Raw genomic sequence first — 12,014 nt, 5'->3', positions numbered from 1 at the left:
GAGCTCTTTATCTGCAGCTTCTCTTCTCTGATAGCAGGGTGAAAATAGACGTGTATGCATTCTGATGTGGTTAGTGTTACACTGAAGCTTTTTAAACGTTCAGGTTGACTTTTACTCCGTATTCTGTTCGCTCAGTAGCTACTTTAATATAAAGTTTATATACTGTATGCATAGCAGTATGAATGTAAATAACAATAGAAAAAAATATGCGGGTGAACTGAAGGAAATAAACATTTGAAAGTTTTCACATCTTCGTTTTTTCATTTTTTGAGACGCAATCAGCAGAAAAGTCTTTTAATGCAGTATTTCACAATAAACAGTTGCATGGCCCTTTACAGTGTGGAGAATTAAATACACAGAATTATCTAGAGTTCTTTTTTATAATTCGTGAGTGCACTAACACCCATCACTGTGTCACTTTTGACACCACAATATTTTAAAATCCACTGATTCCCAGGAAAGCTCTGGATCAACTCTTCCTAGTACATCTTTGCTGTACAATCACTTTGATTTTATTTTTTAACCCTTATTTATCAATATATATTTAAAACTAAATGTGCCGAATACGTTATGAGCCACTTCTTCTTCTTATATATGCATTAATGTAGAGCTTAATCGATTATTTCTGTCCCTAAGTAATCTTAAAACAGGACTGAGAACCCATAATCAGCACGTTATGGCTTTAACACGTATTGTAACCTTTATTTTTACATATTTGTAGAATTAACAAGACCGAATTAGTTATGAGGAGGTTCTTCTTTATGTGCACCATTTGACGTACTGACATGTGTCACTGAATTACTTTGATGATGAACAAATCTTAAAACTCGAGTGATTCGAAGGCGAGTTTGGCAGCGTTCCGATTCCCGCCCCTAGTACACCACGGCTGTAATGTGAGTTTTGTTAATAATTTTAAACATGTATTTATTGACATATTTGCAGAATAAACGGCGCCGAGTTGTTTTGTTTGTCACGTACTCATCACTGTCCCTAAACATATCCATAAATTACTTTCAGAGAGAAAAATTATTAAAATGCGAAATATTTTAAGGTATTTTCTGTCCCAAAACCCACTTCCGGACGTGATGACGCGTTTCTCATCACGCTCCAAACCAAAACATCTGTTGGCAGCTCGTAGCTGTGAGCTTTATCTTGGCGTTTTATTTGATATAAAAACGGCATATTTACACGTCACAGAGGAAGCGTGAGCCCTTCGAGGTCCAGGTGGTTTTCAGCCTCCTCAGGTGTGTAGCCGTGACGCTCAGGTACGCTTTTAGCTAGCGCTGGGTGTGTGTGTCGCATCTGCTACAGCTAGCTGTGCTGGCTGATAGCAGACTTCGTTGATTAGCTTTATAGCCCCGTTTTAATTAAACAACGTGGCTGGAGACCAAAGCTCTGAAGAACCAGGTCAGAAGAAGAGGGAAAGAAACATTAGCATGCTAGGGCTAGCTTCACATTAGCATTTCCTCCTGTATGGTGTGTGGGCGGTGAGAGCTCAGAGCTCCGTGAAAAACGGGTTAGTCATGTTTTCGGTGTCTGTGGTGATGCGCAGTAAGAACTAATAAATGCACTCAAACTGACATGGTAGGATTACAGGTGTAGTTTTGTTTGCCTGTGCACAGTTGTTTACCTGCACAAACTCAGTAATCAAAGTTACAGCATTGTTGCATCTAGTCAATAATATCCTGATTGTGTAAGCAAAGTCTGATCTCATCGTCCAGTCAGGACAGGATGCTGTTCATTAGGATCTAGCTCCTGCCAGGTAAAGGTACCAAACATCCTCTTACACTGACTCACTCCCTGGATCTTTCCCCTCCAGTTTCCTCTTCCTCCTGTTGGATCCCAGTGTCAGGATAGGGAAGCAAAGCAAAGCAGCAGCTGCTGGTGGTGCAGCCGGCTCGGGTGACAAAATGTCCGAAAGTCCGGAGAAGGACGCCTCTGTGTCGGCTCAGGAGTTGAAGGAGCAGGGAAACCGTCTGTTCCTGAGCCGCAAATACCTGGAGGCTGCAGCCTGCTACACCAAAGCCATAGTAAGGGTCAGGCGATGGGGAGCGTGCTCGCCTTCCTCCCTCTGCTCATTTTCATATAAACACACTTTTCCTGACTTCCATGATTTTCTCTGAGAAACCGAGGAATCAGTCTGATCAGTGCCGCCTCCTCCGTGTGTCTGTTCTCCATCAGAGCCACAGTCCCTCCATTCCGGCGTACTACACCAACAGAGCGCTGTGCTACGTGAAGCTGCAGCAGTACGACAAAGCTCTGGCAGACTGCAGGCAGGCTCTGGAGCTCGACAGCCAGTCGGTCAAAGCACATTTCTTCATGGGACAGTGTCACCTGGAGATGGAAAACTACGACGACGCCATCGGCAACCTGCAGAAAGGTAGGGATTTAGAACACGCCTGCTTCTTTTTCAGAAATGAAGAAAGCGAGTCTGCAAACAGTGGAACACTGCATTAAAAAACCTCTTTGTTTCCTTCTCCAGCTTATAATCTGGCAAAAGAGCAGCGGCTGAACTTTGGCGACGACATCCCCAGCGCACTGCGCATCGCTAAGAAGAAGCGCTGGAACAGTATGGAGGAGAGGAGGATCAACCAGGAGAGCGAGCTGCAGTCCTATCTCACCAAACTCATCCACGCCGAGAAAAAGAGGCAGGGCCCGAGAGAAACGAGCCGTCGGCCGTTTGGTCGCTGTAACGAGGGCTCCTGGAGTAAAGTGTGTCTGTCTGTGTGGTCTGATCCTCAGAGAACTGGAACACTGCAGACAGAAGCAAGAGGAAAAATCCGACGACAGCAGAGTCCGTCAGCGTTTCAACGAGATCCACACCAAACACGTAGGCTTTTATTGTGAAATTCTCCTCAGTGACATCAGGAGCGTCCTGATAGTGCAAAACATTAAAGCTGAAATGCTGCCAGCAAACAAATTCTGATTTATATTATTTATTTATCTGCAGGACAAATACCTGTCGGACCTGGAGGAGCTGTTCTGTCAGGTCGATGAAAAGAGGAAGGTCAGTGATGGTCCGCCGTGTTTTCCTCAGTCGGACGAGTCCTCGTACAACGAGCCGGTTTAGGACAAATGAGTTTGTTTTGGTGTTTGACAGAAGCGTGAGATCCCAGACTTCCTGTGTGGAAAGATCAGCTTTGAGTTGATGAGGGAGCCGTGCATCACTCCCAGCGGCATCACCTACGACCGCAAAGACATCGAGGAGCACCTGCAGGTAAAAAATGCCCCAACTCGCTCACGGCTGCTTTCATTGACTCATTTTCAGCACGAAAAACTCATCAAATCCTGATTTTACCAGCGAATGAAGTTTAACCAAAGTCTGTAGTATTGTGATGACGACAGGACGCACGGCTCTCTGTTCTGTTCCCACAGAGAGTCGGACATTTTGATCCAGTGACGCGCACGCCGCTGACCCAAGATCAGCTCATCCCAAACCTGGCCATGAAGGAAGTCATCGATGCTTTTATTTTGGAGAACGGATGGGTGGAGGACTACTGACCCAGTTTGTTCAATTCAGCTTTATTTTAAACATCCCAGTCACAGCAGCCGTCACTCTGGGAGTTTTTATCATGAGAGGTAAAGACAGCTGCTGCGTGAGGTCAACGGGCCAATCATCTCCTCTTTATTTCCTGTCATGTTCCAGTGCTGGATGTTTGTATTAAACATGACGTTCGGTGTGTGCGCTAATCCCCGTGAGCCAAAAAGTTTAAACTGCAGATGTTTTTTTCCTGCACCGCTGAGCTAAGTGGGCTAAAGTCCACTCTCGAGTCCAGTTAATGAGCAGAGTGGGTCCACTTTAGTGTCCACAGAAACAAAACCCACCACTTCCGCTTTAATCTGATTAAATACAGACTGAAAACGACGCCCTGCGCTGATGGCGTAGCAGTCTGAGAACCACATGACCACAATCACGCTGCTGCACAACAATCAGAGGCCCAGGCTGCGACGCGAGGTGAGAAAAGAGATCAACAGGTGTGAAATCATCACTCGCCAGCCAATCAGATCTCTGGAAAAAGGACGTAGGAGAGAGCGCTGAGCCGACACCGTTCTTTATGACTGTACGCTGCTGAAGGTATAAACATCGCAGGTTAAACTCTGGTTTTACTGGTTCGCACCCACGTCGCAGCTCCGAACGCTTCGGCTGTAGATCTTTAATGTTTGAGGAGACGAAACTGGAAAGTCCTGAAAGGTGGTGTTTGTCAGGCCAGCGCTGCATTCACTGACACCTGAGCAAACATGAGACATCGCACCATGCTCAGTATTCTGTACGCCGGCCCGTTTTCACTCGTTTCATCCTCGATGTTTTTGCTATTTTATCGTTTCTGCTTCAGATCAATCAAGTTAAACCTGCGCGGTTGTTTAGTGGGAGCAGATTTCACAGGGAACGGTTTTCAGATCCAGGTGATGCAACGTCTGTAAGGGAAAACTCTGATCAACCTGCCGATGTTCAGTAGAAATAAATGTGAATAAATCTTTCGTGTTTTTGTATTTCAGCCTCAGTTATTCGTGCTCGTCTCGCTCAGTGACCACAAACAATCCAAAACCAGCTCAAATAAAAGACAAAATGAGAAAAGCTCCAGAAACACTCACATCTTCAACCTCAGCTCTTTTTGTTTTACCCGGTGAGAAGCAGACAGCTACGGAGGCCTGCAGGGGCCAAACAGATTAAAGGTTTTGCATGAATAAAATAAATGGGCACATTGAGAACGATTGCCTCAGATTGTTAAACTGTATATAAAAGATGGAAATGATTACTGACTCCGCCCACATCGGGGCCTCTGTATTAGCGTTTTGGCTTTTTGGCTCCAGATGTGTGGAGATTTCACAGCTGTCACATGCTTTTTGCATTTTGGAAGAAATTTTCCCCGAGTGCTTCCCTGACCGTTAGAGGCAGCCGGAGAGTGGGAGGGCTCAGTGTTAGAGTCATGTTACAGTTTGTTCAGATGTTCGGAATAAAAACATTTAAAACAAATCCAGTTTAGTTCCTCGGTTTAATTCCCAGGATTTTAAGTACTTTATTGCTTCTCCGTGACCCCTCGGGGTCGCCGTAAAAAAAGTTAACATGACAGAAAATCAAATCTCATCAAAAAATGAAAAGATGTTTGCATTTGATTTCAAGTAAAACCTGTTGCAGCACACGGTGATCAGAGCTGAATTCAGCTTCCAGAGTGCAGAAACACAGCGTGATGGTCAACATTACAACAACCTGCTAAAATAAATGAGTAATCTGTGATTGTGATCCCCCGAGGTCTGCAGAATTAAACTGCAGACATCCTAAAATGACACAAATCTGTTATTTGCGGTTGAATCCCTCTGTGAGTCAGTTTTCTTAAAATGTGCCAGGAAATCCTTAAAGACGTCCTGAGAGCTCAGCCCAGGAAGGTGGAGATGAAGACGCTTGTGTCCAGGTTTAGAGTGGCGTGCCACCAACGGTCGGGGAAATACAGCACCTGGAGACAAACATGCAGAAACGCACCGTTAGCGCCGCGCTCACGATCCAGTCGTTCAAATGTAACAGGCGGCGCTCCGTGGGCTCAGTTTTAGAGCCGGTCTCCCGTCAGGGGCTGGAAAACCTCCAGGACGGCTGAAAACTTCAGAAGCATGAGGTGTAATTAAATGTCCAAGTAAGGAAACAGCCTGAGTATCACTGCTCTCACATCTGAAGCGTTGCTGAATCCCGTCTCTCTTAAATCAGCTGTTTAGCTGTGGCGTTCTGAACGGGTCACTGCTTAGTTCGCCGGCATCTGGGGTCAGAGTCCAGACGAAGCTTTTTACTTTACACACATGAACTAACTTTCATGTTTTTACTGAAATCGACGCTGAGATAAAGCGACCCTGCTGTGTGTGCTTGGGGCGAGTCGTGAGCAGGTTGGGCGGCGTTACCTCTCCGGGTCGGATGGTGCACTCCAGCGGGGCCTCGTCCTCCAGCAGGTTGGGGTACGTTTCTGTGACCCAGGACAGAGTGGTGCGGTTCGGGTGGAAGTGAGGCTCCTGATCGGGCGGGTAGAGGAACCACCGCTGTGTGAGGAGTAATTCAGAGGTTAACAGGAAACGCATCACTCTGTGAGGAAGCAGTTTTAGTTTACTTCAGTTTTATTTTGAAAATCTGACACTGAGACGCTGCCACATGACCCGCAGATTTAAGCACGCATTTACACAACCACACCTCATCCACTCCGTTACTGGAAATCCAGCTCTGAATGGCTGAGATCCACCAGAGGGCGCCACATGTCCACAAAGCCACTCCCCTCCCCACACAGAGCCTCTTTAATTAGTTTAATTAAACAGCTGGTTTCCTCTATGGGCTCAAAATGTGGTCATAAATATTTTGTACTTGTAAATCAGGATTTGTGTGTGTAAAAAAGATTTGTGTGTGGACTTAGCCAAAAAAATCCTGCAAGTTACAAGTACGAATTTTGACCCTATTTTTCTTCCCGTCATCTGATTGGTCAATGTCATGTCAATCACAAATGTAACAATCCTATCAGAGAACAGATGGGTTTGGCTGTCGAGGGGCGCTTTTTTTGAACTGCAGGTCCTTGAAGGGTGATACAGTTTGAAGCTGGAGGATCTCTATATAAATATCCGATAGCAGCTAGGTCCCCTAACTTTCAGCAGCTGTTGAAAGGATAAAGTTGTGGTATATCAGTGGTTAGAAATACCATTATTACTTTAGGATTAGTTTAACACAAAGTCAGGGCTGACCCAGGACCATTGCTGTGAGTCACAGTGCGCAGCATAAAAGTCCTTTCACATCGGACGCAGGATGTGCTGCTAATGCTAACTGCTAACTAAAAGCAAAGGATCCAGAATTTGTTGCTGGCTGCTGAGCTCTGTGGGTTTTTGCAGCAGCTCTACCTGTACTAGATGCACCTGCTCCTTGTCGTTTCTATCTCTGACTTTATGTGAACTACAAGAGTTTCTGGGGTTTTTTTGCTGGTTCCTCAAATGTTCAATAAAAACATGTATGCTAATTCATAACGAAGAAAGCTTTGTAATGAAGACTGTCATTTACAAAACACTGCCCGCCCCCACCCCGCGGTCCGCAGCGCTGTTGAAAAGGCTGTGGAAGTCCCTGTATTAAACACATAGACCTGTGACACAAAAATCACCAAACTCGGACGACCACAGACTGTTTTCCTTCGTGGTGATGAAGGAAAACGCTGGGTTGGCATGTAAAAGAGCATTTATTCCCTTCAAGGACCTGCAGTTCAAAAAAAGCGCCCCTCGACAGCTAAACCCATCTGTTCTCTGATTGGATTGTTACATTTGTGATTGACATGACATTGACCAATCAGATGAAAGGAAGAAAAATAGGGTCAAAATTCGTACTTGTAACTTGCAGGATTTTTTTGGCTAAGTCCACACACAAATCTTTTTTACACATACAAATCCTGATTTACAAGTACAAAAAGTTTATGACCACATTTTGAGCCCATATTCCTCCCACCTTCCTTCCGTAGATGACCTCGGAGTATCCCGGGCCGTGCCAGTGGAAGGGGACTCCTGTTCCAGGACCTGAAGGAGAAGAAAGCGAAGCTACAGTTTGGATTCCACTCTCGGATATTTCTGAGATTTCTTTCATTTTAAAAGAATTTTCACAGTAATGGTCCTAAAAAAGCAGATTATCATAGAGAATTATGTGTCACACGAGTCCTGTCAGGTTTATCAGATCTTTTTCCTTCTCTTGATTTTATGTCATTCCTCGTTTGTCTGCCGCTCTCTGACCTGCGATGCCGAAGCTGTACGCTCCGCTGGTGAGCGGCAGGACGTACGGCGGAGACTCGTAGTGCTCGAAGAGACTCTGCCACTCGGTGAAGTTATTGTCCCCGAAAAAATACAGCGTGTCTGCAGGAAAGTCAAACATTATTCAATAAATCTCACAGCATAAAAGTCACAGCAGCGTCCAGTCGAAGAAAACAGACGGAAACAGATTCATAAGGAAAACAACAAAATATTTTTTAATTATGAATGAAAACAAACCATGTTAATAAAAGCAAAATAGTAAAAATAGAAAACATTTAAAATAAAAAATAAAGTCTCTGACAGAAAATTCAGAGTAAAGTAAAAAAATAAATAAATAAACAAGAGTAAAATAAAACTAAAAAAAATGAAGTGAAATAAGTTTTAAAACTAAATAAATAAATAAGACATCACTAAATAAGAGGAAATACAAACAATTAAAACCAAAAAATATGAATAAACTAAGAAATCCTTTTTAAAAAAAGCAAAGTGACCAAAAATGTTTAGAATTAAACAAAAAATGACGAAACCTAAAAAACTTGAATAAATGAGAGAAAACAAAAAAACAAGTTTAACAAAGCAAAGCCAGGAAACAGGAAACCAAACGAGAGCGTTTCCTGAACACCTGTCCCGGCGGCGGCTTTAAGACTCACCGCTGCCGAGGGCGTCCGCAGACTGAGGCCTCAGAAACTCGTCCACGTACTCCTGGAAGGGAACGTCCACTGAAACAGATCAGCACAGTCAGGAGCAGGAAGTAAACAGGTGTGTCTGCGAGGCCACACAGGTGAGACGGGCGTACCTTTCCTGTAGGAGTAGGTGTTGGCCGTGCTGAGCCTCACTCTGTGGGCGCCGTACTCTCTCAGTAAGCTCGACTTGGAGCACAGAAGCCTGAATTTCTGAAACAGATCCAGCGTGACCTTTCAGGCTGTTCACCTGTGCTCACCTGCCTGCAGCTCAGTCATGTGATGCTTACATGTAGATAAGATGTCTGTTTTCAATACGTACGGTGTTGTCAGTGAGGCCTCTGAGGATGACCGGCCTGCCGTACGCGTACCTGCAGGAAACACAGTTGAAGGTTAGTGCTGCTGTTTACACGGTGATGTCATCAGTGAATGTCTGCTGAGAAACAGCAGCTTACTCACGCACCTCTCCATGAACTGCTGGTACGAGAGCGACGAGCCGTGCAGCACGTCGATGTTACACCGACCTTCATCCTGAGACCTGACGTCTGAGGCCGAGAACCTGAGCAGAGCGGGGCGCGCAGGTAAGAGCAGAGCTCACCTGTGGAGCTGCTTACACGCTCTAACATTCATTCAGCAGCTCCTCAGTCATTTAAATCTGTCTCCCTCGTTCCACCTTAAAAACCCAACATTCATGTCACATTCGAGCTGATGACCTCCAGGATGCGAGGAGGAGGAGCTATTAAATAAAACTGAGGCGTAGACTCACACCCAGAGATCGTCCTTTTATAACATTCCTCAGACCTCATAGCAGCCATGTTATTGGTCACATGATGTCATTCAAAATGCTCCAACAGCACAAACGAGGTCCAGGTCAGGTGAAGCTAGCAGACAGCTACACCTGTGTCTCCATCCACCTGTCAGTCACAGAGGCCACGCCCCTAATAATGCAAACTTTAAATAGGTGAGTTATAAACACAGGTGTTATCTACAGGCTGCAAACATGTTTATTTCTGCTGGAAAGTTTTAACCTGGAGTCTATGGGGCTGACTCACTGCTGCCTCTCCTGGACGTTGGATGAACTGCAGCCTCTCAGCAGCTCACTAATCTGAATCCAGAGTTTATCTTTAAACGATAAAATAATGTTCTCGTTTTAATTTCCACCCTCGGATCTGCTGAAGTGCAGCTGGAAGCTAAGATGGGAAAATCTGAAATTGTGCTTTTATATTTTATTAAACAATAATAAAAATAACGTGAAATGATTTTATTTATTTATCTGTGCGGGGACAAAATCAGCTGCCATATGACGTATTTAGGAGCACGCGGACAGTTTAATACGGTTATATTATCGTAGTCATAATCGTCTCTGACCGGGCTCGTTCTGCATGAAACGTATGACGTCATCAGTGCCACTGAAATCGCTCCTCGTGGACACAGCTGTTAACTTCACAGGTTTTTGAACGGAGTCTGGTTGAAACTACAGCGAGGGTTGTTTGAATGAGTTTTATGCAAACGTGTCAGGCTGAAGCAGAGTGTAGCTCACCATCCTCCTCCATCCTCATCTTCCTCCTGCTGCTGCAGCTGCGCAGTCACTGCGGCGGTGAAGAAGATAAAAGCGAGCCGCGCCGCTTTGATCTCCATTCTCCCCAAAAGCCTCCGCGAGCTTCGACCGAGCTCAGCCCCACAAATCAGCCTGTTTCTCCTCAGTGTCCCACATGAACGTCAAGTAAGCGCCGACTCCTACTTCCTGGACGACAGCCAATCAGAAAGGACCACATTAATCAGACCGGTTGATGCGTTCGAGGTGCGTGGAACGTTTGAGCGCCTCTGTAGATCGGTTTGTAGTCCTCAACTCTTTATTTATTTCAAGAGGCCCGTTTCCCTGCAGCACTGCTGTGACTAGGGTTGCCAACTCGCTGAAAAATAAATAAGGGACACCTCGTGGCCAGGGCCGGGCAACCCAGTTGTCTTCACCCTTCCCAGTGTGGTAGCTATTTTTTTTGTGTGTGAAATTATTTTTTAACCATTTGACTTGAAGTTGATTTAAGCAGATGCATATTCTTTGTGATATGACCATATGGGAAACAAATGATCATTTAGCCATTTATTTTTAGCTCAAAATGACAACATTAACACAGTAAAACAGGTCTCTTTCTTAAACAGAAGCCTGTCATGCTTAACTTTTGAGAATATAAGTAAATCTTTCTTTAAAGGAACTCTGTCCTGCTTAACTTAAAATTATATAAATTAATAGAAAACAATAGAACGAAAAATATTCTTGTAACAGTGCACATATAGTGCATATAGTACAATTGGCTTCAGTTGAGGTATTATTTCAGCTTTTCTAATGCTAATCAGCTGCTCCTGTTTGTAAACCCACTTGTTCCCATGATTACGCATCTTAACTCATCATCATTATTCATCTATGTATTACTTTTATGTATTAGTCATCTATTTGTTGTAATCATCTATCCTTGCAGTTGTTTATTACACAAAATAAATTATATTATCACACTTCTGGCCACATAGCGCTGATATTCACTGCACATGCCCATAATAACCTTAACCAGAGGGTTTAAAAAAACAAACCAGTGTTTACATACCATATCTGCTTCTGCCGTGGCCTGGTGGACAAAAAAATGGTTAAGGGTTCCCTGAGCTTTCACACCCCTCATGTTCTTCTTGTGCCCACCACTAGAAGCATGCCTATGGAAAAAGTGCGCCGGCACACAGTGCAGTGCGCTTTATAGGTGTTATCGTGCACTTTCCCAGCCAGGTGTTTTCCTTTTCCCATTCCTCCCTGTACTTTTGCAGCCTTTTTTCTTTTCTTTCTCTGAGGGGAACAAACATTGCTGCTCTAATGCTGGGCTCACACTGTGCGGTTTTTGGCCCATTTTGAGAAGATTTTTGAGTCGTGCGACCGATTTGGTGATCGGACCGATTTTGGCCTTCATCGTGCGTCGTGTAGTATACGTGGGGTAACGAGAAGCGATTAACACCTCACGACCAGCTCCCGATCATCAATCGGTCGTGAGGGTGTCACCACAGCCGCTCACACTGCTCACGCACAAACACGTAAACGTTGGTGAAAAAGACGGAGCAGCACGGCTGTGCAGCGTGTGATCTGGACACAAGCGATGGAGGCACAACTTGTAGAACTTTGGAAAGCTCATCCGAGCCTTTTCGATGTGGCATCACAAAATGATCACGACCACAACAACCGTGAAAATAGTTGGATTTACATGCTGCTCAATCACAGCTGATCATGTTTTTCATTAGCAATTTAGCAAAGTTGATGGTGGTGGTGTGTCTGTGTGAGTGAAAGACAGAGAGAGAGCGACAGATTTTCTGTTATAACCTTCATGTTATGGAGGCACAGTGTGAGCACTCAGGTCGCATCAGAGCATCGGGCCGTATAGTGTGAGACCTGCATCGTGACCTACCAACTTCTAACCCCTGCGAGTCAATCGTGCAGTTTGAGCAGGAGCTGAATAACGTGACTGAAAAAATCGCACAGTGTCTGCCCAGCTTTAGGTGTACTGTCGTCCGAGACTTGCACCGCAGTGACGGCGTTTGTTTCCCTGTTGG

At 44.8% G+C, this 12,014-nt stretch overlaps 2 protein-coding genes across 4 annotated transcripts; one reads left to right on the top strand and one right to left on the bottom strand.

Annotated features, from left to right (window-relative positions):
* Positions 1-1,176: 1,176 nt before the first annotated feature.
* LOC113020171 (E3 ubiquitin-protein ligase CHIP-like) lies at positions 1,177-4,491 on the top strand. 3 transcript variants are annotated; one of them, XM_026163916.1, is made up of 8 exons: positions 1,177-1,265; positions 1,820-2,030; positions 2,182-2,380; positions 2,483-2,648; positions 2,743-2,830; positions 2,951-3,007; positions 3,101-3,217; positions 3,376-4,491. In XM_026163916.1, exons 2-8 carry the CDS (start codon positions 1,911-1,913, stop codon positions 3,499-3,501), a joined length of 873 nt encoding a protein of 290 aa, XP_026019701.1. In that variant the 5' UTR covers positions 1,177-1,265; positions 1,820-1,910; the 3' UTR covers positions 3,502-4,491. The 3 variants fall into 3 exon arrangements, with proteins under 3 accessions (XP_026019701.1, XP_026019702.1, XP_026019700.1); XM_026163917.1 differs by having other exon boundaries at positions 1,182-1,244; XM_026163915.1 differs by lacking the exon at positions 1,177-1,265 and adding an exon at positions 1,282-1,516.
* Positions 4,492-4,975: 484 nt separating this feature from the next.
* jmjd8 (jumonji domain containing 8) lies at positions 4,976-10,259 on the bottom strand. The gene is made up of 9 exons (XM_026163918.1): positions 9,970-10,259; positions 8,893-8,988; positions 8,752-8,800; positions 8,546-8,642; positions 8,400-8,468; positions 7,732-7,851; positions 7,454-7,521; positions 5,887-6,021; positions 4,976-5,453 (listed from the first exon to the last, which is right to left on the bottom strand). The coding sequence occupies exons 1-9, from the start codon at positions 10,065-10,067 to the stop codon at positions 5,373-5,375; spliced, it is 813 nt and encodes a 270-aa protein (XP_026019703.1). The 5' UTR covers positions 10,068-10,259; the 3' UTR covers positions 4,976-5,372.
* Between the last annotated feature and the right edge of the window lie 1,755 nt (positions 10,260-12,014).

The sequence above is a fragment of the Astatotilapia calliptera genome, chromosome 4 (genome assembly GCF_900246225.1).
Source record: "Astatotilapia calliptera chromosome 4, fAstCal1.2, whole genome shotgun sequence".
NCBI lineage: Eukaryota > Metazoa > Chordata > Actinopteri > Cichliformes > Cichlidae > Astatotilapia > Astatotilapia calliptera.
Note: the sequence above shows the minus strand (reverse complement) of the source record. Positions and strands in the feature narration are given on the sequence as shown.

Coding starts and splice junctions, on each gene's coding strand:
- LOC113020171 (XM_026163916.1), top strand. CDS start 1,911: ATGTCCGAAAGTCCGGAGAAGGACGCCTCTGTGTCGGCTCAGGAGTTG. Junction 2,031..2,181: donor CCTGCTACACCAAAGCCATA/GTAAGGGTCAGG, acceptor GTTCTCCATCAG/AGCCACAGTCCCTCCATTCC. Junction 2,381..2,482: donor CATCGGCAACCTGCAGAAAG/GTAGGGATTTAG, acceptor TTCCTTCTCCAG/CTTATAATCTGGCAAAAGAG.
- jmjd8 (XM_026163918.1), bottom strand. CDS start 10,067: ATGGAGATCAAAGCGGCGCGGCTCGCTTTTATCTTCTTCACCGCCGCA. Junction 8,801..8,892: donor TACCAGCAGTTCATGGAGAG/GTGCGTGAGTAA, acceptor TGTTTCCTGCAG/GTACGCGTACGGCAGGCCGG. Junction 8,643..8,751: donor GAGGCCTCACTGACAACACC/GTACGTATTGAA, acceptor GATCTGTTTCAG/AAATTCAGGCTTCTGTGCTC.